General features: G+C 45.8%; 1 protein-coding gene across 3 annotated transcripts; it reads left to right on the top strand.

Annotated features, from left to right (window-relative positions):
* Window positions 1-2452: 2452 nt before the first annotated feature.
* On the top strand, window positions 2453-22255 carry LOC144101238 (TGF-beta-activated kinase 1 and MAP3K7-binding protein 1-like). 3 transcript variants are annotated; one of them, XM_077634316.1, is made up of 11 exons: window positions 2984-3159; window positions 3939-4009; window positions 4122-4263; window positions 7006-7113; window positions 9160-9268; window positions 9904-10093; window positions 13153-13276; window positions 14781-14900; window positions 17090-19476; window positions 20010-21372; window positions 21554-22255. In XM_077634316.1, the coding sequence occupies exons 1-9, from the start codon at window positions 3094-3096 to the stop codon at window positions 17210-17212; spliced, it is 1053 nt and encodes a 350-aa protein (XP_077490442.1). In that variant the 5' UTR covers window positions 2984-3093; the 3' UTR covers window positions 17213-19476; window positions 20010-21372; window positions 21554-22255. The 3 variants fall into 3 exon arrangements, with proteins under 3 accessions (XP_077490443.1, XP_077490442.1, XP_077490441.1); XM_077634315.1 differs by having other exon boundaries at window positions 20010-22255; XM_077634317.1 differs by lacking the exons at window positions 2984-3159; window positions 20010-21372; window positions 21554-22255 and adding an exon at window positions 2453-2603 and having other exon boundaries at window positions 17090-17301.
* Window positions 22256-22867: the final 612 nt, after the last annotated feature.

Raw genomic sequence — 22867 nt, 5'->3', positions numbered from 1 at the left:
CAACACGCAGCAATGAGTGGAAGCTTGCTAGCCAGAGGTATTTAGTGGATGAGTCGATATTTCTGATAAGACAACATAAACCTCAAAGTCGTGTGCTTCATTGCTTTCACCTATTAGCTCTGCTGCAGGGGCAGTTGTATGTCAAGCCGAAATCTTGCATTTCTTTGCAGTCTGGATGGCATTCTGTCTATGCTCTCGAGCCATTGAACAGCTTTGAAATTTTTTTGCAAGCACCATACGCCGGCAAAATCACAAGGGCTCACTCACACGCACAGAGGCCCAAGCTGACTCAAACTCATTTAGGCTCGCTCAGACTCCAAAGTCACAGGGTCAACTACTCGTAACGGCTAACAACTCATCTGGGTTCACTCACTCATTTCGACTCGTTGCTCATCTGGGACTACTCGTCTCAATTCACATGAGCATGGGAATGCGCAGCGAAATGTCGGCTCAAGGTGTGTAAAAGACATGCGATTAAGGAGCCCTGCCTACTGCACAGAGACATTGTGACACTCTGTCAGATTTCCCGACACATCTCCATGTGTCCTCTTCAGTCTCCCACCGACAAGAAGCCGTCTCGCCCTCAAGCACCCTTGGTTGCAGTGGTAAACCTTTCCTCCCCTCTACTGTCGACAAATGAGGAAAAAACAAAAGTAAGCACACACCATCATCGCGAAAACACAGATCATGGTCTGAATGTGAGTTACAACTCACTCACGGCTTGGATCATGATCTGAATGTGAGTCCAGACTCTTTCACGACTCGGATCATGATCTGAATATGAGTCCGCCGACCTGTTGTAAGCACATACAAACGCACCGTCGAGAACATGTATAGTTCAGAGTGCTTTGGACACTGAAAGGGCGTCGAGAGTGGCATGCAATTGCACCCCGTGCTGTGACCGCCTGAAATGGTAGTGTGATATGCTGCCTAGGCCGTGCATACCTGTTAACTCATCACTCACTTCACACTGCTGATGGGTGCTTAACGTAAACAATTTTGAAGATATCTCAAAATGGAGTGCTCTGCACTTTTGTCGGGAAGACATGTTTGAAAATTATTTAGAGGTGGGGTAATGCTTATTCAACAATATGGATGCTTACATGGTATTTTACTGCATGCAGTAAATGGACAATGCACCGTCACTCAAGCAGCAGCATGAATTACTCGTGCTGCACTGAATTAAATGGGCTCTGAAACACCTTCTGAGGAGAGTACATAAACTCGCTCAATCGCTACACTGTGTCGTCATGAACTAGCACAGAGCCCACAATCGCACGCGAAGGTTGGCGAGCCGTTTCCGGCAACTGTGTCATGTTCACGCTCTCCTTCGTCTGGCGCTACTGCGTATATCCGTTAAGAGATGGCTATTGGTTAGATTCTTTCAGACGTCACGCAGCTACCATGGCCACGCGCCAGTCAGCCGCGTTGCTCGTGCGGGTCAGGAAGTCCCCCCTCCCCCCCCCGAGGCATTCCCGCGTGCGTCGGGAGCCGGTGGAAGAGCGCCGACCTTTGAGCGTGTAATAAATGGAGAAGATAGGGAAAGACGCGCTGAATTTCATATTTTGACTACAGATAACTGCTTTACAAAAATCCTGCCGAATCAAAATATTCGTGAAGTGGCGCGCCCTTTAAAATCCCAGGAATTTATTGAGAGCCCCCTTTAGAGCTCCTAAATAAATAAAAACTTATTCTATGGGTCGGCGCACTCATAAGTCGACTCACTTAGGCTTACATTGAGATCATGATCTGAGCGTGCCGAGTCCGGCATTCAGATCATGAAGTTGTAAATGGGTCAATATGGGTCCGCGAACTCACATTCAGGTCATGACTGAGTCGTGAGCCCTGGCTCGCGGGTTCAGATCATGGTCTGTATTTTCACGACAACGGTGTGCGCTTCGTTTTTTTTTTCTTTTCCCTTGTTTGCTTACAGTGGAGGAGAGACCAAAGGATGCTTAATTGAGGGAGAGGCGGCAATTGATGTCTGTGGGCGACCAAAGAATAGGATTCCGAGGAAGCAGCTAGGAAGAGGCGTCGTTTTAATGTAATCTTCCCCTTTGCTAGCAATATACGCGGGTGCGGATGCGGTAATGAGCCGCGTGGGGATGTGTTGGAGACTGACCGAGCACGGAGCTTCGCCATGTCGCCGCGCGCGCGCTTTCGCGCGTGTCGGTCGGCTCGGGGCATGCCATGGGTGCGTCAGTGAACCATATGCGTCTTCAGTCGAAACGAGTGAGTTGTTTTGCGAAATTGTGATGTTGCCGCTGAACCAACTGGACCAGACAGGCCATAAAAGCATAAGCTAGTCGATCAGCTTGCTTGGCGGTGTCCGGTTTCATGTCTGAAGCCTTAAAGAATATATATATATATATATATATATATATATATATATATATATTCATCTGAGGTCGCCAAACCTCTGCGACGACTGAAGGTGACGTTAGAAATCCGGAAGTGACGAAGAACGCCTCGACGGCCTCCTAAGATTTGCCTATCTCAGGCTGGGCATTGCAAGGACCTTGAACATTGTCAAGACGTCCGCTAATTTTTCCTGTGCAAGTCAGGCCACGACGGAAATGCCAAATCGGGAACAAGGTTTGTCGGTAGGTGCATATTCCTCATTTAGCGCAATTTCTTTTTCTTTCAAGTTCTTGTTGGATTTTCAAACTGATAAGCTACTTTTATCCAAACACATAAAGCAGCCTCGCGCCACGGCCAAACACATAACCGAAGGCGCACATTTTCCCCCCAAGTTTCAGGAAAATTTTAGAAATTGGGCTTTCAGAGGAACCCATCCTGGCATAGCTGCAGTTGAAAACGGCAGCTGGTTGGTCTTTTATGCTTTTACCGCTTTCTAGTACCGTAGAAGATATTCTCGTCGTTTAACGACTCGCGCGCGAGCTAGCAGCGGGAAGAAGGGAGCGTCTGCGCACCCTGAAAGTAGAGTATCCAACGCAAGGCAAGGCAGGTTGACTTAACAGCCAGTTGTAGCCGAAAGTGTAGTGTGCTGGTTGTTTCGTGTCAGTTGGCGTTGTTTACAGTCTAAACACCGCCCACGTAAAACCGCTTACCTTGACCTTTAACGCTCTAAAGATGCCTACCCGCTCTGAGAGCACTGACGGGTCAAGCTCCTCTGGCCGAACTGGGTCAAACGACACAGTGAGTTTTTGCGCGGTGATCTCTTCAACATCGAAGCGATGTCCGGCTCTGCCGTATGATGGTGGCGCAAATGGAATGGGAACCGCTTTGCTTCGGTTACGCCGTCTTGATTTCAGCTCGACGCGATGCGAAGGCCGTTTATTGGTGCAAGCGTGAAGGAACGCATGCTTCGGCTGGACAGTCGCAACGTTGGACGAGGAAAAGCAGTGGTAGCTACAGTGTGACCAAGTGTGCCATCAGGTGGCCGCACATCAAAGACCATTTCTGCGACTATGTACCCTTCAGTAGATTTCCGAAAGCTTTGAATGTCATACATCTTGCTTGTCGCAGTAGCGCTTCTGAAGACTGTCAAAAAAGACTCGCCAAACTGCAGACACAGGGAAACAGAATAACAGCCAGTATTATCACTTTATTGCTTAGACTTCACATCTACCATTGAACTTTGGTTAGAGAGCTGTTTAGTGGACTTGGACAGGTTAGTGAGCATACTTGGAGTAACGGATTCGTGACGAGTCATTTCTTCCCTTCCATTTTGAACTGCAAGTTATGTACTCCTCATAACCGTTCGATCTCAATACCAGTGACTGGCCAATCTAGTCGGCCATGCATGCAGCATTGGAGCAGGTGTCAAGCTGGGTGCCTTTTTTAGATCCATGTGTCCACTTAGCTACATTTTGCATTTCGCTGAAGTTGTCACTCCTAGTTTTCACAGAATTTCACCTTTCACACCGTTTTCTCGTCTTCACAATTTCTCCCTGCTGAAGTTCAACCATGTGCAGGTTCCAGCGGCAGACACATGGGCCTCGTGGCATGCGGCGAGGGCTTCTCACAACCGCTGTCTTCAGTTTCGGTCAGTGTTTTCCTTGCATGCAGAGCATGAAACGACTTGAGTTCTCTTCTATGGACGGGGCCGGGTAACACGCGGAGCGCTCACTGCCGCGGTCGCCCCCTGGCGTGCGCAGGGTGAACAGTGGGCGTGCTCGTGTGAGCTGTCTGCTGTGTGCCACTCCGATGGGCAGTCCCCGCTGGCTTGTGCCATTCGTGGCGCGTCGACTGCCGCGGGAACTTGCCAAGCGCCTCGTGCATGCTTCCCAGCCAGAGCAGGTGAGGCTTTCAAATCATATCAAGGTTTATTGGTTGCAACAAATACATATATAGAACGTTAAGTACACAGCCAAGGGTTCCAGAGTCAGAATAGTGTTCGGGGACCCTCTGTAGTCTAGCACAACCTGTAAAGAATTAACAGCAAATTCGGCATTTTTTTCTCTCTCGTATATCTAGCATTCAGTAATGCTTTTGTTCATTTCATTCTTGCGCCTGTTTTTACTTTACTTTTGTGCCATACTTTTTAGTACGACACTTTTTAGTAGTGAGTTGCTGTGACATATTTGGCGGAAATGGTGAAGTGTTGCTAAGGGACTGGCAGCTGTGTATTAATGAAATGGTTTCAACTACAGGTGTTACCCCTGAAAAAGTTATGATTGGCCCTGAATCAGGCGTGGGCAGCTTCGAAGATACATGCATCTTTTATACTACCTTTCAATACGTTTTGTGTATCAGTATTAGGTATTGCTTAACAAAAATGAAAGTATCAGAGTATCGGTGTCGAAAATACATTTTCAGTGTATTATGTATTTTAATGATACTCGTTACTCAAAAGACGAAGTGTGCCACGGATTTTCAGGCCGCTGTGAGTCAAGACTTTGGGCCTACAGCAGTGCCCTCCTCTTTCCTGTCTAATTTCCTGCAGCAGGAAAGCAGGCCATATTCATTGCACCCCCTGCTGTGTCCTGTCCTCAGTCTTGACAGATCGTTTTCAACCTCTTATGGTTTGCTCTTTATCTCATTGCATACTGGCAGGCGAGAGTACCGGCCGTCACGTAACATGAACAGCACAGACACAGTTGTAATGCTAAAAACCGAAAGTTTTGTGAAATAGCTCAGCTACGCAATTCAGTGCTAATCAAAGAAACTCAACAGCAGGGCACCTGACATGCACAGTTTATAGGGCTTGAGTCTGGTGTTGTAGTTTTCAGAAGACTGTTAATAGCAGGTTCCACTTTGACATGTGCTAGTGCATGCAGTTGGAGTTCACTTTATTTCTTCCGGGTGTATACTCAAGTCTGGAAAGGTTGCCTGGGTAAAAAGCTGTTTAATGACAGCTGGGTGGTCTCTGGCGCCCAATTTACAGCAGCAGTAGGTTTGACATCCAGTCTAGAAAGCACAAGAATGAAGGAACCTAATTCACAGCAGATATTGCAACGCTCTCAAGAATATATTGAAGAAGAGCGTGTTAAGTAGTGTATAGTATGTGTTGAAAGTGAGGCACAGTATGCAATCTGCCTTTTTCATTTTCCTGTGCTGCCACCTCGCGTACAACGCTGGAAGCTCACTGGAAGGGCACTGTACGCCCAACCCGGCCGGTCTGAGTGCCGCTGCGGAGCACTTTTTGTTGGAATGTGTCAACGATGGCGTGTCCTGGGCAGCACCTGGTACCTGGAGGGTTTCTATGGTTGATTGATGGCTGGGTGCGAAGTCCAAGGCAGGCTGCTGTGCCCATCGAAGAGAAAAATCCTTCAGTATCTTCGATCATCCGGCATGCGATGTGATCGCCAGCTGAGCAAGGGCCACCGCTTCAGAGATGAAGGCTACATTCGGAACATATTGTTCAATGAAATATCCCCGATCAGTGAGGTTGGCATTTTCCGCTGTATATGCCTGCCATCCATGAAAGGTGGATACTACATCGTGCACGCCGTAGCACAGAAAACGACTGGGGACAACAGTTTTCACAAGCAATCGTTTTGTTCAAGCGCTGCCGAATAGCTACATGAGCTATAAAAGCGCAAGCGTACTCGCAACATGGCAGCTCTGCTAGCATTTCACTTTATTTTCCCACAGGACACCGCTGCAGAGGTTAAACAAGCATGTGCGTCTATAAAGACGAGCGCGAGAGGCGCACATTGAGCCATTCCGGCGATACCACGCAGAGCTCTTCATCATGGATATGATGCGAACACACGCATAACGCACCTTCTTCTTCTTCTGCCTCTTAATACATGGCACATACCCACCTGGGGGGATTGGCCAAGGTGTAGTGGCATAAACGAGGAAATTTCCATAGGAGATTATGATAAAATTTTAGCACCATTCGTGAATGCTCTCGTAGCTTCTTTTTCGTTGTTCGCTCCATCGCGCGTTGAATGTGGCCCACAGAACTTGCCCGTTTGGCCTTCTTGCTTGAGAAAGCAAAAAGCGCCGGAACGAAGTCTGGGTGCCGCGTTGACATTCGAGGCTTTCCTTCTCATGAACAAATCATTTCGTGATAAACTGCACACGCATTTAACCACAGTACCTCGTCCGTACCTGTCACAAAGTGATTCCCGCACAGTCTTGACGTGCTTGATGGTGCCCAAGGGCGGCCACAATCGTCGAGCCGGCGAACTGCTTTTATCCACGCTTCGTGTCGAAGGCGGTCCCGGGAAGCGTTCGGAAAGCGAAAAAATCAGAGTTTGCTTCCCTTTACGTATTGGGCATTGAAGCCGTATGCAACACATGTCGTAGGCATCGCCAGATGCGTCGCGCTGAACGCTCAACGGCTGCAGGAACGCACACCGCATAGGAAGCCGGTTTGTTTACACTTCCATGGCCGGTCTCGAGTGGAGTGGGCGACACTTCCAATATGTTTCGCGACATCGCTGCCAGGGGACGGGCGCATGCGCAGTCGTGTCGTGAAAAAGGCGGATGGCAGCACCTCTATGAGCAAGGTAGAAAGCGGCTGTTTGGCCTGTGCAGTTATTTGCTGCTGCTGTGTTGACATTTGCTATGCTGGGCCACTTATTACAGGTGCAGGGGGCGCTGTGTGCCAGCCTCCAGGCAGTGCATGAGGCCTGGCTGCAGAGTCTGGAGCCGACGCTCAGTAGAAGGGATGAACTGCTGCAGGCACCGGACCAGGTGAGGCCCTTGAGGAAGCAGTAAGTGAGAAGTGGTATGGTTCTGGGGAGCTTTTTTATGCATTATAGGAATGAAAAAGCTCCCAACAGACAAGGACACAGAAAGACAGGCATAGTGTACTCCTTATTTATCCTCTCATTGTTGCTTTGTGCATGCTTGCAAAGGGATTCTCCATGCATTGTTGAACCACGTTCCTTTTTATTGTTTATTCTTATTCTTTTATATAAAAAACAACAACTATCATTCGTCATTTACAAGGCAATACTGGTGATTGAAAAACAGTTGGAACTGTGTGTCTGTTTTTCTTTGTCCTCGTCTTTTTGAGGACTTTATTATACCTACAGGAAGGGCTTGGCTTTTTTCACAAAGATGTTTTTATTATTATGTACTCCAACTGCACAAGACTGAAACATAAACCGAGTGTTTTTCCTGGAAGGAACCATTGACTTGCGTAAAAACACACACTGCCACCTAACTTGTTATGTCATCAGGAACACTAGTATATCCCACATCCTTGCACTAATTATGGGTTTCAAACACTAAATTGTGCTTTGTCTTCCCTTTTTGACCAATTCGGAACTTCTCATTCTTTGTGTCAGTCGTTCTCTTGCACAGGTATAAAAAATTTGTTTGTGACATTGCTTGTTTTTTTAGTGTGTGTATCTTTTTGCCTACCTTGTGTTTGCATTGTTTTGTTTGGGAAAGAGTGCACATGTTGTATGTGGTATCTGTTTGTGTAGAATTTATTTCAACCAAATACTTAGAAATGCTATGTTTGGGCCTTGTTTTGCTGAAAGCAGATTGTTTCATATATACAGATGCTCCACACATAACCAATTTCAGTTTTATTTGTTTAGGCTATAAATGGCAGAAGTGCTGTTTGTTGTCAGTGTTGGGATACTGTTCATAGTACTATTGTACCGATGTAATTCAGGAGAAGATAGCAGTGTCGAATTGCTGCTTTACGGCTTTTTTTCCTGTTTCTCGTGACATGTCCACATGAAGAATGGTTTGGTTTGGTTTATATGGGTTTAACGTCCCAAAGCGACTCAGGCTATGAGAGACACCGTAGTGAAGGGCTCCGGAAATTTCGACCACCTGGGGTTCTTTAACGTGCGCTGACATCGCACAATACACGGGCCTCTAGAATTTCGCCTCCATCGAAATTCGACCGCCGCGGCCGGGATCGAACCCGCGTCTTTCGGACCAGCAGCCGAGCGCCATAACCACTGAGCCACCGCGGCGGCTACATGAAGAATGGGCATCAGTGGCTCATGTAATTTGGAGATATCTTGTAATTTCTTAGGATAATAGAGGGCATTCAAAGAGAATATAAATGCAATAGGTGGAATGCAGAGTCATGGGGGGGGGGGGTTCAGATGAAATCCTCTTGAGATGGGATCCTCTTGAGTTGGGATGAGGTTTGATGGGTGCAGATAGTGCACAGTAGACCTGATTGGATATATTGGGAGACGCCTTTTGTTCTCCGTGTTCAAAGGCTTCATGTTGTTGTGATGTGAGTGGTGGTGAGAGTTGTAATGATGCTGCTATTGATGTTTAGTAAGTTTATGACCGAGTCACTTCCCGGGCAAAAAAAAAAAAGGAAATGGTGCCTTGTGTGTCTGCCTTCTTTCCTATATTGGTACTTAAATGCACTAAACAGAAGTGCTGACATTTGGATAAAGTTTATACTCTTTCGCTTTAGTAGAAACACTGAAAAAATTAATGACGTGCGTCATCGCAAAAAAAAGTAAAACACTTAGAGGTTTTTTTGGACGTGTAATTAGCAAAACTACAGCTCAGATTCAATATTTCATTTGAACTGAGTAGTGTTAAAAACAAATAAAAAAAGTCAAATTCAAATTGAATTCAAGCGTTCCAGAGTGCACATTAGAGTGCGCAGCAAAAAACAAATCAAAAGAAGCCACTTGGACTGCAAAACACGCTCAACTCGTTTCTTTCTTGGCAGCATATCCCTCAGATCAGACATTTCACTAGATGACCTTAGCATCAAAACTTTTTTGTGTATTCGTGTATTCGATGCAGCGCCCTGGAGAAGCGTCCCTGACTGCCCTGGAGGCGGAGCTGTCTTCGGGCTGCTCCCTGGCGCTGGCTGTCGTCATGGACGGCGAGCAGCTCTATGTCGCCAACCTTGGTGAGTGTGGCCTCATTCTTGCTCCCCCTGCTGTGTTTAAGCCGCACCTACTGAGTGCCTCTCTGGCAAGCCTAGTCTCATCGTTAAAGGAACAGTGTGGAAAAACTGTGGAGACTGCTGTCACTGAAAAAGGCAGCTTTTATAAAGCAGAAAATGTCAAGATATGAAATGCAGGTATCGCCACCACCGACCATTTTCGAAAGCCAGCAAACTGGTGCGCTGTTCAAGACAGTAGTTTCCTGCATGTGGGTCCGTGAGGCTAGGTTATAAACTGTCATTCCCTTTGATACAGGGATCACTGAGTCCCTGGTCTTGACATCATCAGCCTGAATGAAGCTGTTGAAAAGTTTTGAAATCCAGTTTTCTTGGCAATTAATGTCTTTTTGCTTTCAGATAATCGTCAACATAGCTAGAAAGAGTTGGAGAGTCAATTTTTATTAAGAAAAAATGTTGACCCATTGATGGCATTTGTGATCGAAGAACCCACATGGGTGCCCAGAATGTTGATTGAGGATTTTTAGACTGGGTCGTTGGCTCCAATTTAGTGGCTTTTGCAAAGTCACTGTGCGTCGTCAGGGTTCAAGGGCCGCTTTCGAGTAACACCTTTGTCTTGGTGCTGCCCTCTGGTGTTGCAGGGCGAACACGAGTCTTGCTGCTGCGTGGAGAAGAGGAGCCCCAGCCACTGACGGTGGAGCACAGTGTTCGTAACGCAGATGAGCTGGCACGCCTCGCACACCTGGGCCTCGACACCAGCACCCTGACAGAGCAGGCACTGCCTGTCACCCGCTGCCTGGGTGCACACCCACGCCGGCGCCGCCCAGACGGGTACGTGCAAATAGCAACTGGTTTAAAAATAATTACGATCGATAACCATGGTAAACAGTTTAGTCATTGCCATGTTTGTTCAAATATAGTATGCTTAGAGCAAGAGTTGTCAGTGTTTTGACCCTCGGGGATCTCCAACTTTTGAGTGGCACTGACAGACTTGGTTTTCATCCTTTTCTGCCTGACATGCATGCAAAAAAAAAATAATAGGATGTGCTGGCTTAGATCCTTAGAAAATGCCCAAATTTAATCAGTGGCGACTGGCTTTGTAGTGAAACAGTTAGCCATACCATGATAGTGTGATTGGTCTCAGAATAAGGTGGGGGTTCAGCCATATGTAGATTTAAGGGCTCAAGAAACCCAAAGGTCACTCTGAAAAACCTAGTGGTTCTGCTAAACTAAATTTGAGAACTCCTTGGTTTGAGCAGCTAAACGTTGTCAGCGCTAGAAGCAAGCAGTGTAAATGCACAAAAAGCATAATTTGATAAGAAAAACGCATTATTGCAACTTACCGTAAAAACCGGACTATAGGTTGGGCCGGAATATAGGTCGAGCCGGAATATAGGTCGAGCCCCCAACTAATCAATTCTATATGAAAAAAAAATCTTTTTCAACGGAAAAAGTACCGAAAGACACCCTTACCTTGAAACAAATGCAAGTCGACAGGTTGCACAATGGTGACAGTATTTATTTTCATTTAAATGCTGCTCGTTTGTACACCTGGCCAACTATTTAACAGTATTGCGTGCCCATCGTCTTGCGTGTTAGTTTCTGGCACACAGAAGTACGGCGCCATAGACCAAAGCCCTTTCTCCTCATGAATCGCCGCACCCAGGATGGCGAGCCCTTGAATTGCACCCTCGTGAGTCTAGAGGCACGCGCAATCTCTACCGCTTTCACGCGGATGCATTCGGCAGTCACAGGCAGCGATCTTGCACGCAGCGCGACCTTTCCTTCCAATTCTGGATGCACTGCGTGCGGTCCGCCCACGAAATGATGTTTTCTTCTGGTTGCTGCAAGTTGTAATACGCAGCTTCTGCCTCCGCCTGTACTGAATGCTCCAAATTCGCGCAGTGCCACCAGGTTACCATGAGCTTCCGCGTACTCAGTCGCATTTTCGGAGTCGGGACACGCTCTGTAGCCTCATTTTTGACACCACCGACCACCGTTGTGACCAATGCCGGGCCAGTACCGTCAGTTTCTGCGCATCCTTCAAGTGCTTCAACTACTGCGACGAACGTCCAACCCGATTGTAAAGCAAAGGATATCTTTCAGCGTGACTTATAGGTCATAAATGCTGAAGTGATGTGGTGCCTCAACGCTGTTATGATGCACACATCACTCCGTGCTGCCGCGGCATCGGCTTCTCTGTTCCTTTTGGTGTTCCCATCATCAGCTACAGCCAAGAAAATGCAGCTTGGCAAAGACAAGGTCGGATATACTATTGTCTATGGCCTCGCACCTTTCTTCAAGGAGAACCTCATGTCGGAAGTAAGATAAGCCTCCCACCTCGTTGGGGCATTTGATGAATTGTTAAACAAAGTTGCACAGAAAGAGCAAATTGACTAGTTGGTTTGCTTTTGGTCGGATGCAGAGCAGAGCGTGAAAACGCGCTACTTGACGTCATGCTTTCTGGGGCGCATGCGGGCGGAAGAGTTGGTGCCCACTTTTAAAACTTCCACAGATGGACTCTCCCGATCAAAAATTCTTCAGATCTCGATGTATGGACCAAATGTAAATACAAAATTTTTCCGTGGGATCAAACAAGAAGTTTGTGAATCCAGCGACGGCTGTCGTATTCTCGAAGTTGGTAGCTGTGTGAACGGTGCTTTCAAAACCAGACACGCGGCAACAGGTTGGCAACTCGTGGAATTTTTTCGTGCTTTGTACGAATTATTCAGATGTGTACCTGCCCGACACGCTGAATATGCACGCATAACCGGGAGCAACATTTACCCCATGAAGTTTCTCACTTCATAGCTCTTTCACTTTTACAAACTAAGGTTTCTATAATCTGCAGTCCGTCTGAATAGACTTGCTGAGAGAGAATCGCACTTGTGACGCTAAGGTTCAGGTCCCACACCATTGCGGTTACTATTAGTAGATAGAAATATCTCACATTTGAAAATATTTGTTTCCACATGCATCTTCCTTTTACTTCGTATTTGAAAATGTTCAATTCGATTCACAGTTTGTTTTAGCATTTTTTCAAAGATATTCGATTTGTTATGCATTTTGCTAATCTCTCCCCTTTCTTTAAATGAAATAAACACTACTATTCAAATACTTACTACTTACTATTCAAATAGGATTAAAGCGTTGTTTTAATTTTTTAACATGCTTACTGGAGAGTGATACCATCAGGCGGCTTTGTGTCAGCTTGTTTTCGCATAAAACAAAGTACTGTGTCACTCAGGGAACTTTTACAAATGCACTTAGGGAATTTGGAAATGTCAACTTGGTAGACAGCCTGATAGTGGTGCAGGAGCGTGTCCAGAACGCATGAAATTCTGCACACTCTGGCCAGGGAATTCTACGAATTCATAGCGCCCCAAAGTTCATATCAACTGGGATTGTTTTACAACGTTCTACTATATTTTTTCTTCTGGAGCAGGGGATTTCAAGCTGGGTTTTGCGAAACACTTGGGTTCCCTTGAGTCTTTCTCGGGTCTCCCGACCACCCAAACCCCTGCAATCCTCAGCCGCCACTTTTTCTTTTACCCAAACTATTGATGGACTAATCATGCTGTAGTTGCTCATAGCAAACTTCTCCACAATACAAGTGTAGTCACTAATAAATGAATTTGGGCATATTTTGCAGGGCAGTGCATGTGCATGCTCCTCTTTGCATGCATACCAGACAGGAAGGGACAGAACCAAGACATGTGGGGCTTCTTAGCACCACCCTTTAGGGTTTCCCGAGGCTAAAAGGATTGAGAGCCCGTGTCCTAGAGCGGTGCTGTACCCTGTATTTTTGTTCTCACCTGGGTTATGAAAATAGCTCAACAGCCTGGATGAAATTGGTTTCATGGCTGAATTGTACAGTGTGCCCTATGCAGGCCTGACCCGGTGTCCAATGAGCCTGAACTGTGCGGTCCCCTGAGCATGGAGTCCGGCTGCCGCCTTGTCTTCTTGTCGGACGGTCTCTGTGCGGCGCTCGACTGCTCGGGCATTTCGGTTCAGGTGCGTCCTCCTTTTCGGATATCTTTATGGTTCCCCAGTTTTTTAAAGGGGCTAAAGTGCCCATTGTTGCCTGTGCAGTCTTTTTGCGATGCCATTTTGTGCACCTCCTCTATGTGCACTTTCAAGAAAACACCTACAAGCATGCTGTTCTCTTGTACAGTTGGCAGCGGAAGTCATGGGATGAAATCCCAGCCACAGTGGTCGTGTTTTGATGGAGTTGAAATGCGAAATCGCCCTGTGCGATGTCAGTGCATGTTCAAAGACCTAGGAGGTCAAAATTAATCCAGATCCCTTTGCTGCGACAGCTGTGATAGACCATGTGCAGCCTTGAGTTGTTTAACACCACATATTGTACCATAACTCTCAAGAATGGTATTTTTTTTGGCTCCTTAATTCCCAACCTGTGCTCAGTGCCACTTTACTTGATGCGAAGAACACTACCCAACACCTGCTGAAGAACTGTATGTCATGGCATGCAGTGCTATGACTTTTGAAATTCGCAGCAACAAAAGGAAGCAAAAATAAGTGTTTAGAAGCATGCATCATTGACTTGCCTTGTGTTCTCATTATGTAACACTGGTTTGGAATAACCACCAAATACGAAGCTGTCTGCACACTCAATGAGTACTTCATGTTTCAGATGTTATAATCAAGTCAGAGTTTGTTGAAGTCTGAATTTGCAAAAGCTTGCAGTGATACAATGTGCTGTTTGCGCCGTGGATAGCTGTGCAGCCAGACGTTATCTTGGTGTGATTAAGATCTTGATGGAACTGTACATTTTGTGGTTGTTTTAGCGTTGTTCTATTACGTAAAACCTACGCTTGCAGCAAGTCATAATGAACATATTGTGTTTCAATCAGAGGATTGTATTTTTTCCTTTACCCGTGCAGTTTCTAGTATAAACTTGATATCAATATAACAGGCTGGCATTGAAAATTGCATGATCAACATGCAATTAACTAGTAGGAATGGGTAGAAAGTGATCGTTTTTTTAATAAAAGCAAATGCACCACAAAGAAGGCAGGCAGTGTCACTGAAACCAAGTGAAGAAGCCAGTGGAATAGCTATTTCTTAATTTTCTCATTTGGGAAAGGCGCATATATATAAGAAGTGGACATGCTGCATTCATTTCTGCTTCTTTTTTTGTTTTACAGTATACTTTCGTTAATTCAGACTCTCTTAATTCGAACAACCATTTCGTTCGAGCTGGTACTTTGGTCCTGTCAGCTTGAAGCGTAGCAGCATTAAGGCTGCATTTAATTTGGGGTCCACAGAATTCAGCCAAATCTTCAGTCCCTTAAAGGCTCAGATCGTTGATAGTCGACTGTAGTAGGAAAGCAAGACGTGATCATTTCCCATGCAGTTATATAAACTAAGGCTCTCTCTTATATTCACTTAGTTTTCAGCAAAAGTGTTGGCCTTAATTGTGCACATGCTACATATTTGAAGCATTTATTTTGCAGAATGCTTTGTGCATTTTTGCGTGTGGTTGTGTACCATGCAGGAAGCGGACCAGCTGGTCGGGCGGCTTTCGTCCCAGCCGGGCAGTGCACGGCAGATGCTGTCCCAACTCCTTGACCACTGCCAACTGCCGGCAGACTGGCCACACGAAGTCACCCTCATGGTGAGGTTACGGGGCCTATTGCAGTGTAGGCCTACGTTGTGACACCATTTGTCTGCATAAACAGGTGCTTACCCAAATATTATCTCTAAAGGGTTACATATAAATGAAGCCAGCAGGCAGTTGGCTTTAATTTGGAGCTCTCTGCTGTGTTGTCTCTCATAGCCCATGTGTCGCGTTGGGTTGTTAAACTCCACAATTCAGAATTCACATCCATGTGTACAGTAGAATTTGTATTGAATCTCGTGGGGCCTCAAAAATCGTTCGTATCTTCCAGAACAAACAAATTTGTATGCAGTAACATGGTAATTGCAGTCACCCAGATCTGTTTACAGCCGATGAGGTTTTTTTTATGGCCACACCGTCACCGCTTTTTGATCACTGTGCATACTGCGCTAGCGGCGATCACAACGTCAGTGATGTGCACGTGGTGCTTGGTGCTCAAAGGTGCGATCGCGGTGCACATGTTCGTATCATCCATAGTGGTGCTGGATAGTGTAGTGTTCGCAGCATGCTAGATTCTGCACATTGTACACATTGCACTTTGGCCAGGAAATTTTACAAACTCATATCATTCATAATCACATCATCAACATTCTACTGTGTATGGCAGCAAGTCTCCTCATTTCTGTACACTTGTTCGCTCTTCAACGGGCTTGTTGTATTAACACTGGGGAAAGGGCAGTGTGCAGTCTTGAAGTGAGCACAATGCTGAAGGATGAGGACACACAGAAGCGTATGAAACAAGAACACTGGACAAGCGCCGTAATGCACCTTCATCCTGTCCCGCTGTGTTCTCTTTAACCGAGGCTGCCCTCTGCTCTATCCCCAGTATGGAAACAACAAACCCTTCACAAGAGAACAGCCGTCTACGCCACTGAGTTGTGCGCGTCTCTGGTCTGATCCTGTTGCATTGTGTCCCATTCCCGTGTGAACCAACCAGCCCAAATCAAAATGGTAACTGTATTGTCTTTGTTTCAGATACTACAATGGAATCTTAGTGATACAAACCCGGTTGATACGAATTTCGCAATGATAAGAGTTCACGAAATTCTCCAGCCAGAGTGCATTGTGTACGATGTGCGGAATTTCGGATTTTCCGAACTCCCCCTCGCCTCTATGTGTGATACGAACGCGCGAGCCGCAACTGCACATCCCCGATGTTGTGCAGTAAACATCGTGCAGTACACACCGTGCAGTACACATCATGCAGTACACACCGCGCGCAGTGAGTGGCGGTGCACAGCCCGCACATCGCCAAAGCCGCGATCGCTAATCGCGCGGTACGCATCGCGAGTAGCGAGCTGTGGCCGCACAGCAGGGAATAAATCCTGTCAGTCGTAAACAGATCTGTGCAAATGCATTTTTCATGGATCTGCATACGAATTTTGTTCGTATGGATGGTACAAAGTTTCGGCTGATAAGAATTTTTTCACGACCCCATGAGATTCGTATCACTGCGATTCTACTGTAATTTGGTATTCTTTTGATGACAAGGACTTGTGCATTTTCTTTTGACTGCAGCTCCTACAAGGACAAATGCTCACATGATTCCATATGTCTTGTTTTCAAGAAAATGACATTTTGTTATCAGGCTGGTTGTAAAGTACACACAAACATTACAGGTGGTAGGTGTGCACAGGCCTCTCCATAAGGTGGGCGGGGCAACGTTCATGGTAGTGCCTCCTCAAGTCTTCTTGGTAGCTGGGAAGAACAGGGCACAAAATCTGTGACCCCCAGGGGCCGCTGCCCCCTTTTGCTTCCCCCCTTCTGTGCATGCCTGTGCAAAAAGTGGGAAATTACACTTCATGAAGATCTGAAACATTGCAAAGATAAAACTTTTACACCTACGCTGTATCTCTATATACATGATGCCGATGAGCATTTGCAAGGAAGTGCTTCTATTGCTAGTTTTCCGTTGGCAGCTAAATATATGAACCTTTCACTTGTACTTCAAACCTTTAGATGGTCGCACTATTGCTTTTGTGTTATATTTTTCTCTCTCTCTCTCTTGCATCTCTTGTGCTTGTTTATAAACGCAAAATGCAACTAGCATATTTTTTTTTTATCTTCCATTTGTTCTCTGAATCCTTTCAGTGTGACAAGTTTCTTTAGACCTCTTTTCTTTTGCACTGCTAGAAAAAGCTTCCACCTTCTGGAATATGTATGTATACGCAGTGTCATATTACCAGGTGGTGTCGCTGTGTGAAGAGGAGGCCCTGCCCCCACCTCCTGTGGCGCCCTCAGATGGCCGCGTGGATCCCTATGTCGACTTCACACCCCTCGTGCATGCCCTGGAGGCAGTAGCACGTTGACAGCATTGGGAGCAGCCTTTGCAGCACTATTGAAGGATGCAACAATAACCATACAGAGTGGTCTCTGAAAGAAGTTTTATTTTTGAGTATTTGTCTTCTACTCTTCAAGTGCTTCTACCAAGTGTGAAATCCTGCATACCCGAGAAACTAGCATGCATCCTGGTCACAGCAGTAATGCATGTTTTAGTTTTCGGGGGTCAGTGAAAGGTATATATGCAGTGGCTGTGCTGTTCCCGCCTTCTTGCAAAGCCTGTGAATATAGACTAATCGTTCCACAAGATGTGCCATGTCATTGCTGCTGCGGAGAATACTAGCAGTAGTCGTAGTCTTCAACAGGCACTCAGTGGCAACTGTCATTGTCATTTAATTCTCAAAAAGAAACATTTTAGAAACATGGGACACAGAATGCCCTGGGGAGAACGTCAACAAGCGACTACCTCGCTGTCATAAATCACAATGTTGCTACTCTAATTCCTGTACTTTGAGAACAGCAGCTAGCTGATGAGGACTACAGCTGACACAGTTTCAATGCGCACATGCAGTGAACGTGGTAAGATTGCTCTATTGCATGGACACATGGCACTGTCGGCACTGTCCTTCCACTGATTAAGGGCACTGTCTAAGAAAATGCTTTGCAGTGCTGCCATATCATGGCCCATGAGGCGTGCAGTGATGTCAGATCCAGATAAGGGGAGCTAACTAAGTCTTCTTTGTTGCAAAAGCAGTGTTGTAATGTTATGGCAGTGCTATCTCATAGTGCCAATGCTGACTATGGAGAAAACACTATTCATTCTTCATATCAATGAGCAGCCAGCTCGGAGTGACCTTCGGGAACTCTTGTTGCCAGGATAGAGTTATTTTTTAATCGTTGCAAAAACTTGCATTGTGCTTTACCAAACTTGCATCTGTCTTGACGACTTCAAATCAGTGATTTAACATTTAATAAATTAAGACTGTTTGTGTTGCATGCACTGTCTCTCATGGCAATCTGTTTTCCGGAAACCTTTTGTCTCTGCAAGTTACCATGACTGAACACACTTTTATGTGATTTTACTCTCTACTAAAAATTTTTCATCGTATTGCAGTCGTGCCCCATTAATACAACCCTCTTTAATATGGAAGGGTTTGAATTATGGACAGTTTTTGTGCGGTCCAAATTTTATACGCATATTTTCACCCTTTTAATGTGGAAACTTGCTATCCAGACAATGGACAGTGCGAAAATACACGAAGCATATTGGTGTCCATGTAATCTTGTCACATTACTATGGACAGTAATGAGATGGGCCTTACCATTTGTCATTCACATCACATGTGATGTGATAAACAAAGCTTTGCTTTTATTATAATTTCAAACAAAACCTTGACTTCTCCAACCAGATAATTCCTTCCTTGTATTTCAGGTCTCTTCGATTTGGTTGCACTCGGCTGCACTAGTTCAGTGAAGTTTTGTGGCCGTGCCTCAAGTGTGCAGCGTCAGTTCAGGCAGTTCAAGTACAGATTTGTAACAGGTTGCATCTAAAACAATTGGTTGAGTGCAGGCCTGGTCGTCCACTAGCCTTGGCATTGTCGCCAAATTGCAGTCAGTTGCATGCTGTGGACATCACCTGCCACCGGAATCCCAAACCGCGTGAAGAATTTTCATGCAGCAAACCGCATCGAAGTGTTGCCACGGACCAGCCCCAGGAAAGAGTCGTTTTACTGAAAAAAAAAAAAAAGGTGTGTATTACACAGAAATGTTTTACGAATACGCGCTGAAATGTTGCTCACGGGGCTCTACTTGGCCGCTTAGCTTTACAGTATTGATGCCGCAAACAGCTACCCACCTTCTCCTTTCAAGAATGAACAGTCATCATTTCATTAAAGCTATGGTCATATCTTCTCCAGTGTAGTCAAGGGTGCCGCCATATTGCTGCACTACAGCTCCACTTCCACTTTCGAGAGGGCAGGCAAGCCAAGAACTCGTGCTGCACTAGGCAGGCAGTTTTGCAAAACAAAGACGTTAGTGCAGAGGGCTTGTGTTTCACTGGCAAAACGAATGCAAAAGTGATGCACTCATTGAACTGGTGCAGCAATTGCAGCCAAATCGAAAAGGCTTTTTGAGTGCGCCTGACACCAGTGAAAACCAGTGCAAAAGTAGGAACGCAAGAATGGTGGATTTGTTTTATGGCTTCATGCTTTCCAATGTCATGGTGCCTAATCAACGGGCCTTACCATTTGTCGTATTGCTTGGATGGTTGCGAAGGATGCTCTCTCTGCAGCTTGTGTTAAAGGGACACTGAGGAGAACTCTATCATTTTTTTTTTTGTTAGCAAAATCTGATAGTTCGGCATTTCATGGCTTTGTTGCTGCTTGTCCGGGCGCGAAAGATGCATTTATTTCAAAGAAATTTGGTTTCGAAGATGAAAAAGTTTTTCCCGCCGCTCTGATTCAAACTCAGGGAACTCTTATGACGCCACGGCAACTCTTATGACGTCTCAGAATGGAGTGACGTGATACGTGACGTAAACGCAGACTCCGTGATTTCTGACAGCTAGCGGTGCAGTGCGCAACCTTCCTTTGCCAGCCTCAGAGATTCGTGGCTTCCATGAAGTAAGGAAAATTCCTTCAAGATGGCGCCTCTTGTCCTAGGAAGTCATCATGCTTGTACTTGCGAGATTGGCCTGTGGCGGCGACACCTGTATTTTGGTTCTTGCTATTTTCTACATTACAAGAGCTTTGTTTTCAGTAAGAGTGGCGTTTTTGTGATCAGGAGCTGCTATTCTATCGATACAAGCCAACTTCAATTTCTCCTCAGTGTCCCTTTAAATTGACAACCGCCTTCAGCAGCTCAGCGATGACTTCATACAGATATGTACTGCGGGTTTGTGGTATGTTGGCAGTTGTAATAGGAGGTGTACACCCTCACGTCATGAGGCACCGTCATGCATCTCATGGACCACTCGGCACTTCAAAGTGGGTCACATTAATTTAAAAATAATAGCGACCAGGATACCACACTTGGAGCACCCAAGATTTTGTCTAAATTAACACTTCACTGGCCACTGCTGTGAACAGAATCTGACATTAACCACAACCACACAGTTTTTGTTTCTTGATTTTTTTTCTTAGTGATTCTTTATTACTGACTTTCTTTATGGACAGTTTTACTTGAGAACCAAAGTGTACACATTAACAAGGCGCAACTGCACTTCTGTCTGTGGCTCATTAGTTCGAGGCTTAGCTCCAACTCTGCTTGATAGCTACGCGAGAGGGCGGAAAGAAGTCCATTGCTTAGTTTTGTGAGCAGTGTTCTGAATAAGCATTCAGTTTATCTATGTATTTTTATCACGCGTGATGCTGGTGCTTTTACCTTTGGGTGTGGAGCTCTCACGGTGGCTCAGTGGTTATGGTGCTCGGCTGCTGACCTGAAAGACGTGGGTTCAGTCCTGGCTGCAGTGGCTGCATTTCGATGGAGGCAAAATGCTAGACACCTGTGTTCCATGCGATGTCAGTGCACGTTACAGAATCCCAGGTGGTGGAGCGTCCCTCATAGCGTGAGTCGCTTTGGGACGTTGAACCCCATAAACCTCTGGGCCAGTGCAAAGATGTACTGTATCCAGCTGGTTTCTTGTGACGAAGAGCTTAATGTAGAGGCTAGAAATGCATTTTGGTGCCATGCTGTCACAGTCTGTGCTGTAAATTTGCTTGTGAAATTTCCATGCTAAGTGAGGCTGTGAAATTATGCCTATGTGTGTAGTTGGTCAAGAGCACTGGGCCTCTTTCTTCACGAGGCCCGGTGCCAAGTTCAGTTGCAGGTGTTGTGCGTTGTTTAGTTATTTTTCCAACGCCTATCCAAAGGAACTTCAAAAAACCGTTTATCTGATTTCCTGTGTATGCCCTTTCGTAAGAGATATTCAGAACGGTGAAGTGTTTACCTTGTCTTTTTTTCTTCATATATCTACCATTTAATTTTTGAGCATTAAAAATATTGGTGGATAACCATTTAGTGTGGAAAGAAGGTGAGATTATGAATGTAGCCATGTGATGTGCTGTAAATTTTATTTTGTTTATTAAGGTAAACTGCATCCCTAGTGATGCGATGCTGACTGAAGAGGAGCGTTTCTGTGACGACACATCTTCAAGTGCTGAAAAAAAATTAAGGAAGCTGCGAGCACTTTGTGCTCAAGCACTGGGAAGTTGGATGCATATATAATGGCTTATGTATCATGGTGGAAGTTGCGGGGACGCGCCCTGCTCGTCCCCTTTGGTATGCCTTCCCGCGATGCACCCTCCCTAATTAGTTACTTCAATTAATAAGAGACGGCGCCTGCGTCACAGTGACCCGAGTGCCACAGACAGCGTGACTGCTGTGCGTGCGCATTGGGAAGCACTCCCTCTTCAGACCAGGAACTCTGTGCGTACCGACATTCAGGCGCGGCGCTCCGCTCTCTGCCAGTGGGGCGAGGCCTCGTGGTGGGGGGGAATGTTCTGCCGCATCTCGCCCCGTCCCTTTTCGGAGTTTCTCCCTTGCCATAGCGTGGGTGAACGTTCGCTCGTAATCATGCTGCTGAGTCGGAGGACCTTGATTTCGTACCGTATTTTGTTGCTAGCTGGCGTTGTTGTTGTTGTAGCGATAAATGCCTTGTTTTTGTCAGCAAGTGTCGTTCCTTCGTTTCCCTCGGAGCAAGGCCCGCCGTGGTCAGTGTGCGCTCGGTAGCGCATGCAATCACGAGGTGGGGTATAGCGGTTCTGAACTGCGTCAGCTGCGATTAAGAGGGAAAAATATTTATCCCCCCTAACACAAACCCCACAAAGTTGCTTGATCATAGGCACTGATTGCAGCGCCAATGATGAAAAATTTGAAACAGCATGAGACTGCTTGCGACAGATAGCAAATACTATGTTTTGTGTGTGTATAGAAATTCACAATTTTCTGAATACATGTGTTCCATATCACTATGTAGAAATACGGACATTTGTGCAGAGTAACGTTGCAGCAGAATGTGTCGCAGGTTGTAAAAGATTGCTTTTTGAGAATAAATGAAATAAATATTATATACATACATACAGTGGACTTAATTCAAGTGCAATTAATTCAAACTGCCTGTTTATTTCAACTGATTTGCTGCCCTTGTTGAAATGCAGATGTTGTTGTATAATGGGCTCTTTTTAATTCAGAGTCTCCTTATTCGAACGTCTGGAAACATTAATAGGGCTAAATTCCTTAATTGCAGAAACTCTCCTTTGTGTCAGAAATGCAAGACTGATTGATCGAAACAAGTCTCTTATTGAAAGCCCTCAAGTGCACACTGTTCGAGGCACCTCTGTGAGCATGTGGTTCCACAGTTGTTGGGGCAATTGAGGCGGGCGCTGATTAGGTCGTTGCCAACTGCCATAAAGCTTGGTGCTAGAGCCTTCTGCTACAAATTCCTCGAGCTTTGCCCAGAGCAGAGCGACAGCCGTGCTGTCATGGGTTACTGGCAGGACCCAGTCGCTGTACGTGACCGGGTGTAGAGAAATTGGAAGTTCTGCAAGCTTTTTTCTATGTATATCCAGATATTCCTAGCATTTCCAGACGATGTGGGTAGTGGTCACCGGACTACATACATGTGAGAGTGGACTGCTGTTAATTCAAGCACAGTTAATTAGGACCACCAGTTTATTTCAACTGAT

This window comes from Amblyomma americanum, chromosome 8, assembly GCF_052857255.1.
Source record: "Amblyomma americanum isolate KBUSLIRL-KWMA chromosome 8, ASM5285725v1, whole genome shotgun sequence".
Taxonomy (NCBI): Eukaryota; Metazoa; Arthropoda; class Arachnida; order Ixodida; family Ixodidae; genus Amblyomma; species Amblyomma americanum.
This window is presented reverse-complemented; position numbering and strand designations above follow the sequence as displayed.